Source organism: Falco rusticolus, chromosome Z (assembly GCF_015220075.1).
Source record: "Falco rusticolus isolate bFalRus1 chromosome Z, bFalRus1.pri, whole genome shotgun sequence".
Taxonomy (NCBI): domain Eukaryota; kingdom Metazoa; phylum Chordata; class Aves; order Falconiformes; family Falconidae; genus Falco; species Falco rusticolus.
Window position 1 is genome coordinate 65,490,583 of NC_051210.1, and position 15,318 is coordinate 65,505,900.

General features: G+C 37.0%; 1 protein-coding gene across 1 annotated transcript in view; it reads right to left on the bottom strand.

The window, feature by feature from the left end:
• The window catches only part of MTREX (Mtr4 exosome RNA helicase), a 49,423-nt gene that overhangs the window by 13,551 nt on the left and 20,554 nt on the right, over positions 1-15,318 (bottom strand). The window contains exons 16-18 of the mRNA XM_037373510.1: positions 4,139-4,289; positions 1,957-2,129; positions 1,617-1,685 (exon numbers count right to left, since the gene is read on the bottom strand). Of these exons, the coding sequence (XP_037229407.1) occupies positions 1,617-1,685; positions 1,957-2,129; positions 4,139-4,289 (393 nt within the window). The remainder of the gene's footprint in view (positions 1-1,616; positions 1,686-1,956; positions 2,130-4,138; positions 4,290-15,318) is intronic.

Consider the following 15,318-nt stretch of genomic DNA (forward strand, 5'->3'; position numbering starts at 1 on the left):
GGATGAAGATTTAAAGATGTGGCATAATAACGATATACTTCCAATACTAAGTAAGTATACTACTACATTAAACTAATGGGGAAATGCATCTGTATCCCAGGACAAAAATACATTGAATAGACACATTAAAATGGGTAAATAACAGCTTCTTCATTTGTTTTGCCTCTGCTCATAGAAACTAGTCTTCCCATACCGATTTTAAGTTACATAGCTTTAAGTCTGTTCCATAATTTTCAGCACCTATTGTCATTCTTTCCATAGAACTCAGAAGGAAAAATTCAACCCAGCTGCTAGAATGACTTAATGAAAAAAGTGCTGCTGGAGCCATGGAGCCAGAGCCATCTCCTGCAGAACAGACTGTAATTTCAAAGCTAATGTTTAAACCTAAGGGCTTTATACAACAGTGAGACAAGCCAGATAGGGAAGGCAAATAGGTATGCAGATAAAATATGACACAGACAGAAGAAATGCCTCCAGTGACAAAGAAGTTGGCAATTTTACATAGAAAGTTTGGGTGACGGGGAAATCTGTTTTAATGCTCATGTGGCCCTATGAAAAAAGCAATTTATAAGCAAAAGTTTAAGCAATAGCAGTCACAATCCAGTCTTCCAACTTGAAAAAGGAAGAAATGTGACTTTCAAAAGGAAGATGGAAAACCAGAACAAAATCTTTTTTAATAAGTTCTGTATGCACACATTTTTCTCATTTCCTCTTTAATGAATATATATTAGAGAAGCACCAAAAGGTGCCACAGTGCACAGGCGCCACCAGAACTTGACGAAGACAACTTCTCATTTAGGCCTAGTAATTAATGCTAATGCTCTCCTGCCAAAATTACAGCAAAAATGCTACCACAGAAGAATACACTTTAAACTTAGGTTTTAGTTTAGCCAGCTGAGTTGCTTGTCAAAACATTTCTGAAATGGAGACCAAAACATCATCCCTGGGGTTATGCGGAAACCAACTATAAAAATGGATTTTTGGAAGGAAACCCAAATCTGGCTTCTATTGCATCACTGTCCTCTGTATTTTTTTCCACATTTCCCTGAACCCATTGCTATTGTTTTGCTCTCTTTGCATTTTAAGTTTCCAACCCTAAACTCTACAGCAACACCCCAGAGGACAAGGAATCCCATGCCTCATGCACAAGCTTAGGACTCAAGACACAATTCCCCAGTTTAAGATAATAGTCTATATAGTGCCAAATGTCAGCCTTTCTATGCTGTCAACCCTTAAGTTTCTACAGATTTTCTGAGAGTAGAAAACGTATCTTTCCCATGAATGGCTTAGTGTAGCACTGTTGGGGATTTCTCACAGGCAGACCAAGTATTCGGAAATTACTGTAGTGCCATGTGCACTTTTTTTTTATCCCAGACACAAGCAAGCATTATCTTTGTAAATACGCTAAAAGCTAAGAAATTAACACAACACTTAGGGTTTGTCCCACCTTCCAGTTTTTTCCTTTATACTTTCATTTCAGGAAGGCTTGAGCTTTTTGTAAATTTGGGGTGAAAGGGAATTTTTTTGCCTTTGAAAACTACAAAGAAAATTCTATCTTATTTTCAAAAAAAGCGGTAAGGTATATATTTTTCTAACAGAAAGAATGTATATTTTACCTTAACATTCGATTTCTTAGAGAAATTAACAACCACTCCCCATCCAAAGTCATCACCTTCATTCTTCACCTAAAAATATTACAAAGATATTATAACCCATGTATAATCACATTCTAGCAAGCAGATCATAGTAATGGACTAATATTCAAAACAAACACATTTCTTTTAATTAATTTTTGAATGTTTAACACAGAAACATAACAAAATTTAAAAAGTATTGCTTAGAGTGATGCAACGTAATTTTTCAAGATGGTAAGTGGCAGACACAAATGAATCCTGCAAATTGCAAGGATAGGTAGAGATGTGAAATAAAAACAAAACAAAAGAAAAATCAAATTACCTTTACCAGTCTTCCTGGCTGTAGGAAGGGCAAGCAATACTTTGGTTTGTGAACATATTCTTCAATCTCTTTACCCAGTTTTGCAAGCTGCTGTCGGATTTTGTAGTATATGACCACATTTTCCTCATTGGGAATTGCTATTTTGTTGTACTGTCCTTCCAAATTATTCACTTCTATAATACAAAGTATAATGTCATGGAAATGAATAACTTCATAGATTTAGAAATCAATGTTTCACTTCCAGATCTATATAACTAGTGTTTTGTCACCATTTTTCACATTAATTTCCTATTGACAATAATCCATTCTCTGGAAAGCTAGAAATCTATAAATGTGCATTTTATTTCTAGGAAAATAAATATTAATGCTTTTTTTTTTTTTTTTAAATAATAAACAAGCTTGAGAAAACAGAGAAGGCTAGATCCCCAATCCAGGAATTTCTGATTTAGGGTTGCAGAGAAGTCCCACAAAAACTTGCAATTATTTTTAGGAGAGTGTTCACTGCCTACCAGTACTCTTCTGCCTCCTCCTATGAAAATGAGATTACTCAAAGACATCTTCTAACAAGACGTCTTCCAATAAGAGAGAAGTTGGTGGAAGATGCTCTTCCTAACCTGTTTTAGGCTCTGATTTAATCAGTTGGAAATCAGTATTTTCTTCCTTCATTTTTACACCTTATTTAGGCAAATCAGTTTTTATTATAAGCAAAATGCTTCATTCATTCAACACTAGTAATACCATAAACAAAGGACACATTATAAAGATCTCTTTTTCCTCTCTAGCAACTCACTGTCTTGTATACTATTTGAATGCATATGGGTGACTCAGAAACCCCACTTCACTGGAACTTGCGAGACAGCTCAGGGAATTTCTCCCTATTTTTAGATGTCAACTTTTTGAAGAAAAAAACAGTAATCCATACTCACAGCATAATTTCCTCCTTGATCTAAACAACCGTTTCTCTCCTTTGTGTTTTTAATTGCAGTTGAAGCAATTAAAAAATTGTAACACCCAGTATGGTGCCTAAATAAAAAATGTCCAAGAAATAAGAAAAATGTTCTCCTGCTCCATTTCTCTATTTAAATGGCAATGCTGGAATTCTAGACTGAAGAGCTAGGCATGCGCAATGGAACAGGTTGGTTTTCAGGAAATACCTACTATATTTGACTACTACCATCTTAATACTGCATCTGCCAACTAACAGAAACTCTACAAAGGGAATCACACACATACTCTGCACATTTATCAAAGCTACACAGACACACACACACCGTGTCTCTCTTACTATTCATTTAACAAACAAACAGGTGAACTGCTCATTCATCAATGGCAAAGGAAGTAGTTGCCTCTCATGTTCTTAAGATTCTTCTGGGTTAAGTTTTGAAAGAGGCCTCACTCTCAAACACTGGCTGAGATCTTTGGAAACTGACTTTGGCTCAGGAAAACACAGTATTTAAAGATCATGGTTTAACATTTAGTTACTCAGTGAAGAGCACATGATGTCTCGGTCCTCTCTGAATTATGCTTTGTGTTTTAATTAAGCATTTTTTCCTATACTACTTTGAATGAAGTGTGCATGAGTTCTTTTTAGAGATGGCAATGCAATATTAAAGTTACATTTCTTTTAGCCAAGTTCTGCATATCAAAAAGGAGTAACTTTTCCCTGCACCTTTTAGAATTGTTTTTCCTTCTTCTTGTCCTACAGCAGGGGTCCTCAAACTTTTTAACCAGGGGGCCGGCGCGTGGATGAAGTGGCAGGCAGTCATCTGCGGCTGCTTGGTTTCCTCCCCCAAGCCCCGGTGCAGGGGGGGGGGAGTGGGGGGGGTCTGTAAATACCGGGGGCCGGACTGAGGACCCTGGGGGGCCGTATCAGGCCCGCGGGCCATAGTTTGAGGACCCCTGTCCTACAGTTTAGCAATGTGACAACCATTCTTGTCTGATTCAGAGAAGAAAGTTCTCTTCACAGAATGACACTGCATATCAATATAGGTCCTAGAACAGGAGGAAACTACTCTTACTGAAACTATAACCTAACAGCAAAAGGTGCAGTGGCAACTGTTGGCAGGGAAGAGAAGAACTGCATAGATAAAAACTCTTACCAGCATAATGAAGTTTAACTACCCAATCTCAAATGCAACATCTTTCATACTGACTCTCATGAGTACAACACAGTAATACTCACTTTCTACTATTTCTGGAATAGTTCTGTAATGTTGGAACTGATAGAAGGATTTTTCTAACATGTATTCAGGATTAATTTCCTCTACTCGAAGCAAGTTCAATACCATGTTGTACGTCAGGTGGAATGCACTGTTTAAAGGATCAGCTGAACCCTGAAAAAGATCCAAGAACACTATCCAGTTAAAAATATTAAGTGCAACATATAAGAACATATCAAATAAACCACGATGCAGTGTTTTATATGAGGAGCTGCTTTGCTGGGTAGTACCACTTGTCTTGAATTTAATAGTACATGTCTCATCAAATCCTAAGGAATTTTATTATGCTGAACATGTAACAGTATTTATGTCTCACTGTATCTATAGTTATACTACAATATTATAAATTAGATCTGATATGGAGTGAAAAGTTCAGATTAAAAACTTGGATGTTTCTTATAGTCTATTATAATTTGGATTCCATTATCTGAAGTTTAAAATAATAAGCTATTTAACTATTTAAAGCAATCCATTATTTTAACACTCTGAAAGAACTTATTTGCACACCTTTTTCTCTTAATACTTACTGATCACACCAGTGTCTTGGGAAGCCTGTTCAAAAATAGGTGGTCTGCAACTCCTTTAATTTATGTAAAGCCTCATTATAGAATTAATTTATTTCTTGCCCAAGAGAGGTTGTGGACTCTCCACTTGTTAAGATACACAAAAGCCATCTGGACACTGTCCTCAGCAGCCTACTCTAGATGACCCTGCTTGAGCAGGTAGCTTGGACAAGATGACCTCCAGAGGTTCCTTACAACCTCAACCATTCTGGGATTCTGTGAAGTTCCCGTTTTTGTACAAGCTGGTATTTACAGGTATTTTGAAAAACCAAAGAAGAAAGGATGCTGGCAAAGCACTGTAGGGCAATACCATACCACTAACTTCTTTCCCCATTCTTATTTTCTAACATCTAGTACTGTCCTCTGTAAAGAAAGGGTACTGGCCTAGGTAGATGCACCTTTGGCCTGACACACCATGGCTGATACTATGTTCTTACCCAAGAGGAAGACCTCATTACCATAAGAAAAGCAAACGTTTAACTGATACACATTAAAACAAGGAGCTATTCCAAGAACACACAGAACAGTTAAAACTGTCTAGGGAAGATCCAGAACACCTCAACACTACAGCCTCTCTGAGCAAACTTGAGTAACTGTCTCTAACTTCAGTGTCAGCACAGGCAGCCATCCTCATAAACCAAATAAAAAGTTGCTGCAGCCAGATGACAGAGACCCAAAACTTCTGAAGTATGAAAATGCCCAACTGCAGTGCATAAGCTTTCATCTAAAGTAGCACTGGTACAAAAGGAACAGGTGTTTGAGAGTTCTTCGGAAAGGATTCAAAGGGAAATCCAGGAGTTATGAAGCAGAAAATTACAAATTCTGTGCCACAAAAGCAGTGGAAACCAGAAGCAACAGATAGGTGGATAGAATACAGCAGAACAGCAGCATAAATAGACTTTTTTAAAAAACAAGGTAGATCACACGAATCTTTCAGAGCTCTTTGAAAGTGTTAACAAGTATGCGGATTATTGTACCTCCTTGATTCCTGAAATGCTTATGACAACACACTCCCTACCCCCACCAAGCTAATGTAATTAAGTCTTTGAAGGATTTTTTTAAAACTGACATCTTGTGAATTACTAAGCAGAAAATGTATTTTTTTCAAAATAAAGTTTCCCAGTGGAGACTCAAAGAGGTCTAGACTTAATAGAAATCTAGAGAAGGCATGGATAGAAAAATAGCAAGGCCTGCTAAAAATATTACTAGATCACTGAAGACACTGAAGATCAGCAGTCTGCAGAGTTGCATGATGATGAGTAAAATGACAAATGAAATTTAATCTGAAAGCGTATTTTAAGAAGATGAAGTGCAGCGGTTTGGAACAGTTTAGTATTTGCTGCTGATTAAAGTGACCTATACCTAAAATAAAATTTAGCGAACAAGTGGTGTCATTTCAACAAGGCCTAGAAGTAAATTGTTATGGTTAAACATTTTAAAGTAATAACAACTAAAACAGATAACAAGAAAATTAGCATGTTTCAAGACATACTTTTCATGCAACCATATGACTGCTGAAATTTCAACATATTCTATCAGACATTTTAGCAGCTCAGAGAGGGCTGACACTGGGAAACATGCTCTCTGCACTTTCTTTTAAGCTCAACATTTGCTTTACTAACAATTATTCTGTATCCTCTTACAACTGATTTCTTTGCCTTTTGCTATACAGTAATATATGTAGCTGAGATATTCCCTCATCACGCATAATATAAAAAAAGCATAGGCCACTAGAAAAACAACTGATTATTAGTTTATATACGCAAAATGCTGAAATTCAGTTCAAGTGCTCTCCTAGATCAAGCTAAGTGTAATGGATTCTAAGCTACATTACCATAATATATACCTTTTCCCTTCAATTTTAAATGCGCTGTCACAGATTTTGATACTACATCCATAGATGCACCGACATCAGATTTAGTAAGAGACAATTTGAATCTAAGATGCCTTCACATGTAGCAGATTTAAGAATGTAATCCAATTTGCTTTATATAAGAAACAGTCTTATGAGATTACCTTACAAATCCCAGGAACCTATTCACTGCATGATTATTTCATATCAAGAAAAAACCCAACTCTTACAGAGAAGACTTCATCTTATGCTTATACCAAGAAAGTATCAATATGAATACACGTAAAACAAGCTTAAGATAAATCATACATGATAAAGCATGTTTTGCTTTCCATAGCCAGAGACTCATTCAGTCATTCTAGTTCACATCTATGAGCAGATCATAAATACAAATGTAGGTTTTCACCTCAAGTGATGTACCGCATAACAGAAATACCTTTTAAATAAGATAATGACATGTGTATTTAAAGTAACACCGTCAGTTCTGAAATTACCACAAATGGGTTTCTACTAACACAAATGTGTCAGCAAGTATGACACCCAACAGCTGAACTGCAGTGTGCAGAGGAAAGCTCAAGTTTCTACAGACGTCTCTGGTCTGATACAGCAAAGATGAGAGAACTTCAGTTGCTGACGCTAACCAACATTTAACACCGCTTTTTTCCTTAGAGCTGATAAAAGGATTACGTACCCAAGCTCTTGTCTATTTTTCTAAATAAACAGGGAACAGAAATTACTACTCCCTAAAAAGCTGCCTTCTCTACAACAGAGAATGCCATTCAAAAAATGGCATTTACTGACAAAGAGCACAGCAATTACGGCCGTGTCAGCTAATGGTGGGTCAGACTCTTTCCTACAGCAACGTCCACTGCAATAGCCAGGTATCAAATAAAGCAGCTGGAATACACCCAGCAGCCTATCTACAGACCAGCAGAGGGAGATACGGCAAAATGCTGCTGTGACTGCTCTGATCCCACTATGAACCCCTTTCCATACCTGACACGGTTACATAGCCTTAAGGCATCACTCAGCTATATGCTTCCAAGATTATCAACTATTTGAAAGAACAAAATTGTGTCATATTCTCACTTAAATGCTATCATAAAGGGAGAAAAAAAAGAAAGAACTTTATACTACTATAATATATCCACGGAACATGCCAAGAAGGACCAAACAATTTCTGCAGATTCACTTTAAAGGCTTTTTTAAAATCAGTATAGCTCAACTGTGAAGTAGTGATTTAAAAACAAACTAAAAAACCTCTAGCTATTTAAAGGATATTATTTGAAAGGCAGCATTTCAGCCAGTTGCTGATGTGGCAATTTTTATTTTAAACACATGATCAGCATTTTACAATTTGAAAGTAAGATCATTCTATTAAGACAAAGCAGTTAAAACATGATTTTTTTGGCAAAAATTGTGAATTCTTCCTGTTCCTTCATCTCATAAACACATGCTTCTCCAAGTTTTGGAAATTTCTGTTTTCTCAGTGTTCTCTAGGCAAGGCTACATTCAAAATCAAAAGTTCTAAGCAGCTTATTTTTTCTGAAAACTGGAACTGTTACTTCTCCAAATTAAGCATAACTACAGTAGCTTTACTGTACTACACCCTCAGCACTGCCAGTGAATTCTGCAGCATGCATTAGTCTCTACCAACCATCCCAAGCTATCAACAGACTTGCATGTAACAGGCAGCAATCACCTGGATGCCCTTGCTTCATTTACCTAGTAGCAAAGTATGGATTTTGCTGCTGCATTACGAAACCTCGTAGCAAAATACATTAGAACAATGTATTTTTGCTATACTGTGTATACAGAAAACATGAGTAGACAATCAGCCTCTTCTGGCAAATTATAAAGATTGCAATAATTATTGAAAAGGGAATTAATGGTTACCTAAAGACAACTGCCAGATACATACAGCTGAAGGAAGGGAAAACAGGAGGGAAGAGAACATGGGCTACATTACTGAGAAGAAAATGGAAAAGGTGGGCCTTCCTTTCCTAACTTCCTCTCAAAGAGCCTACACACTATAAAGTGCTCAACTATCCTCGATTTTGCTTGCTGCTAAGACATAGTAATAGGCAAATCAGTTTAACTTACATTTTTTCCATGATGGTTTGCTCCTCTTGCAATCCCCTTCTCTACTCATGCCCTGTGCCACCAGCTCCCAGATCGACTTGTTTTTTCATTCTTACTTTCTTAAAAATATTCTGAAGCATGTATGGGACATTTAGCCCACCCTCTACCATAGATCCTCCCTTCATAATTCATTAATCTTTTCTTCAACAAGCCAGGGTACGCAATCATCTGTCCCAAGTTCTCAGTCTCTGGGGAAGCCTCTCCCTCGCCTCCAGAGGAAAACCTCCATATTAGAGAGAGGAAGAACTACCAACCACTCACGCAGAAAATGGGGCAAAAGCTTAACTGATCTGAGCTGCAACAAAAGTTGATGAGAAAGGCTGCCTTGAACAGACATCAGTAAGTCACTTTCAAACACACGTTGTGCCCACAGCTTTATTGCTGTTGGAGAAGTACCATCCCAGCTCTCTGGCCTCCTTTCTGCCAGTAATCCTCCTTCACACCCCTTCAAAGAGGGTGGTCCTGCCACCCCGAATCTTCAACAGACAGTAGCAACGTATTTTTTTCTGAGTATTTTTAGAAAAACAGGATGATTTTGCAAGCTTTTCTATCCCCCTGGATAAGAAGTGCCTGGATACATGAGAACAGCTTTGATGTATCAACTGAAATTAATAGCCTACTTAGTGCACTTGCAACCACATTACTTCTGGAGAAATTTTAAGAAAATTTACCAGTAGTGCCCTTTCAAGTCTTCCAAGATTTGGATTGCAAAAGAATGACTGGTTTAAGCTGATAATGTTAAAAATCAAGAACATAATCATGAACAATTCACTACAGAAATAATTTAGTCAAGAACTATGTGAAAATTATAGCCGCTATACATTGTACCCTGTTTAACTGCCAAGAACTTCAGAATAGAGTATCTCCTTATCACAAGCAAATCACCCAACAGGGCATTCAGCATTTCCCAGTCCTACCATTTCTGGCCCACATAAACTAGAAAGATATAAAGACTGGGAAGGACAAAGATCAGTGCCTGGAATGGATATTCACAGGGTTTTTTCACTTTTTTTTATTACTATAAATACTTGGAAGCCTTGTCTAACCAGAGATGTGAGAGCTGTCATTGCTGCATTATGGCATGTTGTGTTGAGCAAGACATACATTTGGTAAGGGTTACTCTCCCTGTTTTCTCTTACAGCGGGAGAAAAATATTTACATTTTTAAAACTGTTCCCATGCAGTGAGGGAACAGATTTTGCACATAACTTTCCTGCTCTCCAGCCTGTCATGGAAAACATGTACAAAGTTTTCACAGGGAACACAAGATGGCAAATACTGTCTGAAACTGAACAGGGACCTTATGGGCTAACAAAAAAGAAAGACACAACCTGCAAAGCAACAATAAAGTATCTTTCATAATGCCACAAATCAGATACACTACAGGACATATTTAAGCCATTTGGTTCACTGACAGTTTCATTTGCTTATCAGTGTTTCCAGAAATAAGCTGAATGAATGAGTTTCCAAAAGAGAAAACAATGAAGTGCTTTATGATAACAGCAAAGAACAGAATACATTGATGATACTCAAAAGGTATCTCACCTTTTTCCTCATTAGAGGGAAATATGTACACTTAGCTGTCTGTGACAGCTGCCATCACAAATTTACATGAAACGCCTCATTAAATAAAAATGCAAGTGGCTGCTTGATACATCTTTAAGACATAGGAATACCTCCAGTGAAATATTAATTAACAGCACAATTTTTTCCATATATCAATGATACAGTTACCACATGAATAATCAGGTCTCTATCAGAAATACCAAAAAAGACTGAGTAGTTACAATGATAACAGGATTATCCTGAGCTGCATTACCCTGACTGCAAAACCAGTAAAAACACCTTCTGCAAGGTTATTTTTAATAGACTATAGTAAGCAGCTATTTTAAGCAGAAATTTATTACCAATCTGGCTCACTGCTTTGCCCCAAAAACAGTTGCACCAACACAAACAGAAGCCACTGTGGGTAACCAAAGACTGCTTTAGCAGGCTTTACCAATGAAAATACCTCAGGATTGGGTTGCACAAAGGCTCCAGTTGTAGTAATAGACTTAAAAGGAAAAAAATGTATCTTGATTTCTCTTGCACGCAACTACCACTGGCTGAAGTTAGTTCTGAATGACAGAACTTTTCAGTCATCTACCCTCTCTAATACAGTAGCTCCTACCATTGTAACTATCCTTAGTTCTACTTCAGGCTGCTAACTCCAAGTTCTGTTCTTCTCCTAAGCCTCTGTCTTCCTTCTGAACTGAACACAGAAAAATATACAAAAAATCCTACACACCTGTACCAAGGCATCCCAAATTAACAAAGCAGTATTTAAACTCTCAAGCAAGTATTTTAAACTACAAATATTTTATACAACACAAATGTCATACTTTAACTTAAAAATTTTAAAATTGGGCCTCCCCAAACTGGGACCATAGCACTGCTACACGACTTGCTCTGCACAGAACACAAATGGACAGTGGGGGGAAAGGTAATTTAACATGCATTCAACACCGTGCTGTACAATCATTCTTTTGGATCTGAGCTGGCCTGGTAACACTATAACTGCATTTGCAGAATACATTTGAGAGAATAATTTTGCTCCTTTTAAGTTGTATAAATTCAAAGAAAGCTGAAATGGAAAAAAAAAAAAGGTATCTGTATATGTACTCAGAAGCTAGCCGAGATCTGCAGCTCTCATTGGCTTCAGATTTGTGACTACAGGTATCAGGTCAGTGATGTGACAATTTATAATTTCAGTAAATATGCGGTACATTTTAACTTAAAGGAAATGTGTGCCCTAGCAAAGACTATATACCTCTACAAAAAGTGAACATAAAAATAAATTCAAAAAAGAACTTTGTCTTCTGTTCATCTCACACTTACCTTTTTTGGTTTAAGAACAGGAAGGCAAAGCAAAAAATATAGCTTAATCAGTTAAAATACATTTACATTTGTAGTGATGAGTTTAGCAAAGCAGAAGAAAATTTCAGAAAAATCGCTCAGTCGGAGGGAAATTGCTTTCCACAGACTGACCTAATAAAACTTCAAGTAACCTGTGATATTAACAAGCAACAACCACAAATAATGAATAATACCAGTTGGCTCAGTCCTACTGGCTCTGGAAAAGCCTGAGGTGAAGCTCAAGAGTGACTAACTATTTTACATGCCATATGGCACCCCATCCTACCACATTTTGGTTGCAAACATCACGAGAACTATTTGCTGTTCTCTTCCATCTGTTGGTTTGCATCATTATCCAGAAAACTGTGGCCCTGTTCATGACGGCATTTGAGTATCTGTTTCCCTTAGACCAGCTGAATTGTCTCCATAATTTCATGTTAAAATCTTGTTAACTTTAAAGATAGAAGTGAAGTAATTTCCTAAAATGAAGCCTGGAAAAGTTCTGCAGCTTCATAAGAACAAGAAAAGTTCGGCAGTTTACAATAAAAATAAAGATTTCACATATAAAATTATTTTTATGTGAATTTTAATAAAAGTATCCAAGAAGATGAGAATCCCACTGAACCAGCTAAAGTTACAACTTTAGATGAGAAAGAACATTATAGTATCCTCAAAACCATTAGTGACAATCTACTTCTTTAGATTTTCCAATGGCTTTTCCAACAACCGTTAGTGCCAACCTCCAGCTGAAGTCTATTTCTCTCACTAACTAAGCAAATTTCTCAAATCCTGAAGCATTTTTTTATTCTCCATATGAGTAAGCTTTAAGTGAAATCAAAGTACAATATTATAATCATACTTGTGTGTTAAGCTGATGTTTGCAGAGGGGCTGAAGGCTCACCAAAGACAGTCTCATTAGAAGACCTTGCCTGCTGTCTTGTGTGTAGTCCCCAACAAGATTAAATGGAAAGCTGTCAGTACTTGCTCACAAGTTAATCGGAAATAAACTGAAAGACCAGTTTGCTTCTCTAGAAACATCTTTAAAGCATTTGGGGAAAAGTAAATGTAAAATCTGCATACAGTGCAGTTTTAAAAGGGGTACAACCTGGACAACCAGCAGTACTAAAGATTTTGCAGTCTTTATCATAGAAGTGAAGTAGTAAGCATCATCATTCCATACCAATTTCAATACAGGCCACCACATTTTGCTCAAGAAAACATTACTCATAGTTACTGTGTCAGGACATCCTCTTGCAAAAGCCTGTGCTCCAATTCTGCCAAACACTGAACTAAACAACTGCTATGGTCTAGCCTGCATCTGACTGTACCTTGAGCTTCGTTACAGAGATTGTCAGCAGCTCCCTGTTCTTGCCTTCCATGACGCATAGCTAATAACCTTGCATGATCATACAGTAAAAATTCAGTACAGTTTGTAAGAGCAAAATGACAACTCAATGTAACAGAATCAATCTTACCATCTGAAAAAAAAAAGCCCATTCACTGGAAAGGTTTTCTATGTACTAGTCAAAGGAGATCATTTGAACAAAACCACACAAATAATTTTAAGAATATGATGTTAATGCATATGGGTATTTTAAAGAGTAACAGACTAAACAGTTTTGGACTGTCATAAATTTACCTAACAACAACAACAAAAAAAAGTGCCCCAAACCCCAAGCACTAAAATAGAACCTACACTTTTACATTACGTGATTTTTAAAGTTTTACTATTTTTCAACCCAATTCAAGAGCATAGACACCTGTATTTACCTTAGAACACAGAAAGACCAATACAGGAGCAGACCCATGGCCTACTAGTCAACACTAGACAAGCCAAAAAAAGGAACAAGCATTCTCACAGTCAAAGATTAAGTGAGCTACTTCTGCATAAAACATTAACCAACGGTCTTCCTGAATTCTGATTTATCACAGTTTTTTATAGTATTATGTGACTAAGGCATTTCTCATGACCCAGGCAAGAGCTGTAGTTGCTTGTTACACTTTCTGTGTTAGAAATCCACACAAAATTACACTGGCGCCCAAGGCTTATTATTAATTCCCCTTGGAGACAGGTAGCCATGCTTATGCAAAAGTACTAAATTCCAGCAATTTTATCAGATAGCTACTGTTCCAGAAGCTTCCTCTTGTAGCATTGGAGCTTCTCATCACTGCCTCAGCATTTATAATCTTACATTTATTCCTGATCAGCATAAATTTATTTATTTTTATGTAAATACTGCTTTTCATGGTAACTAGAATTTTCATTATACCTCGGAGCCTGAAAGGAACAGCCGTATGTGATACACAGCAGATGATTAAAGCACAACCTAACTAATGATGCTGCCTCAATTATAAGGGAACCATGATTTGCCCTTTCAAAATCAAGAAACTTTCCAAAAACTGCACAGTGGTCATATGAGAGAGCCGTGCAAGCAGGCAGGAAGATAAGTATTAAACTGTCTGAATTGCTATCCTGTTTATTATTTAGTACAATAAAACAACCTAAGAGTCAAAATAAAATACAAAAAGACCAGATGGACGTCTAATAGCAGCATACAGGGCAAATAAGCACCATACTGCCAACTCCGTAAGTGAAGGCCCTGCCAAGAAGCCAGATGTAGCTAGTGGAGTATCTCCTACAGCTTGGCATCAGTGCACTTTATTTTCCATATGCAAATGACAAGAAAAGCATAATACTGTGTATTTTATCTGGCTAGATTAATATTTTCTTTTATTTTTTCAGTCCATCTAACTTCTGTGAGGGAGTAAGTAGACGCAAAGAACTGATACACTCAAAAGCCCACTTACATTAGCATATTTTCTCTACTTATACCAACATTCACTTCCATAACATAATTAGCTTAAGATTTTTGCCTTTCAGAGAAACACTGTTCAATAACTCTGTAGGAATACATGCTTGTAACATGGTCAAATTCCAGCTAGAGGGAATGCTGCTCAGTTTCAAAGGCCATCCACTTAGCATCAAAGGGAAGTTTTCTGCTTCCTGTCTAAACTAACCTACCATAGCTGAAGATTTTAATTAAGGAAACAAATAACAATTTCGTATCACATACCTCTTAGTATTATGCAAATGTAAAAGTGTAATTTACTGTCATCAGAACACTATCCAACAGTGTTGTAAGCATTTAGCTTTAAAGATCTGTGCAAGTCACCAGTTTACTAACTATCCAGTGGTCAAATAAGTAAGTGCTAAGGATAAAAAAAAAAAACCTAGTTACGCTGCAGAAGACAAATGCATGTTACTGAGTTTAAGAAATATTTACAAATATGCCTCTTAAGAACTCCATCTAAGACCTGAACTTGGAACTTCAGTTGAAGTACTGTACACAATGGTGCAATGACACAGTTTGATAGCCAAACAGCACAGCTGCAGCAATACTGCTGATACTGAAACATACTCAAAGCTCTTAGTTCGCTAATCGCAGCGGTAGGCAGCTGGTAACATTATTCCTAGACGTTTTGCTCTAGTATTCAGTAACTGGTTTGGATCAGACATCATTGGGGTTGAAGAGCTATGATAAAAATGTCCTGTGTAAATGTCCTATCATTCTCAATATGGCTAATTTATTTCTTCTGAAGTACTCCCTATAAATCTTTAGCTTACCCTGCAGCTAAGCCACAATACTTCATGTGGCAGCAAACTACTACCACAAGACATGATCACGATCTTA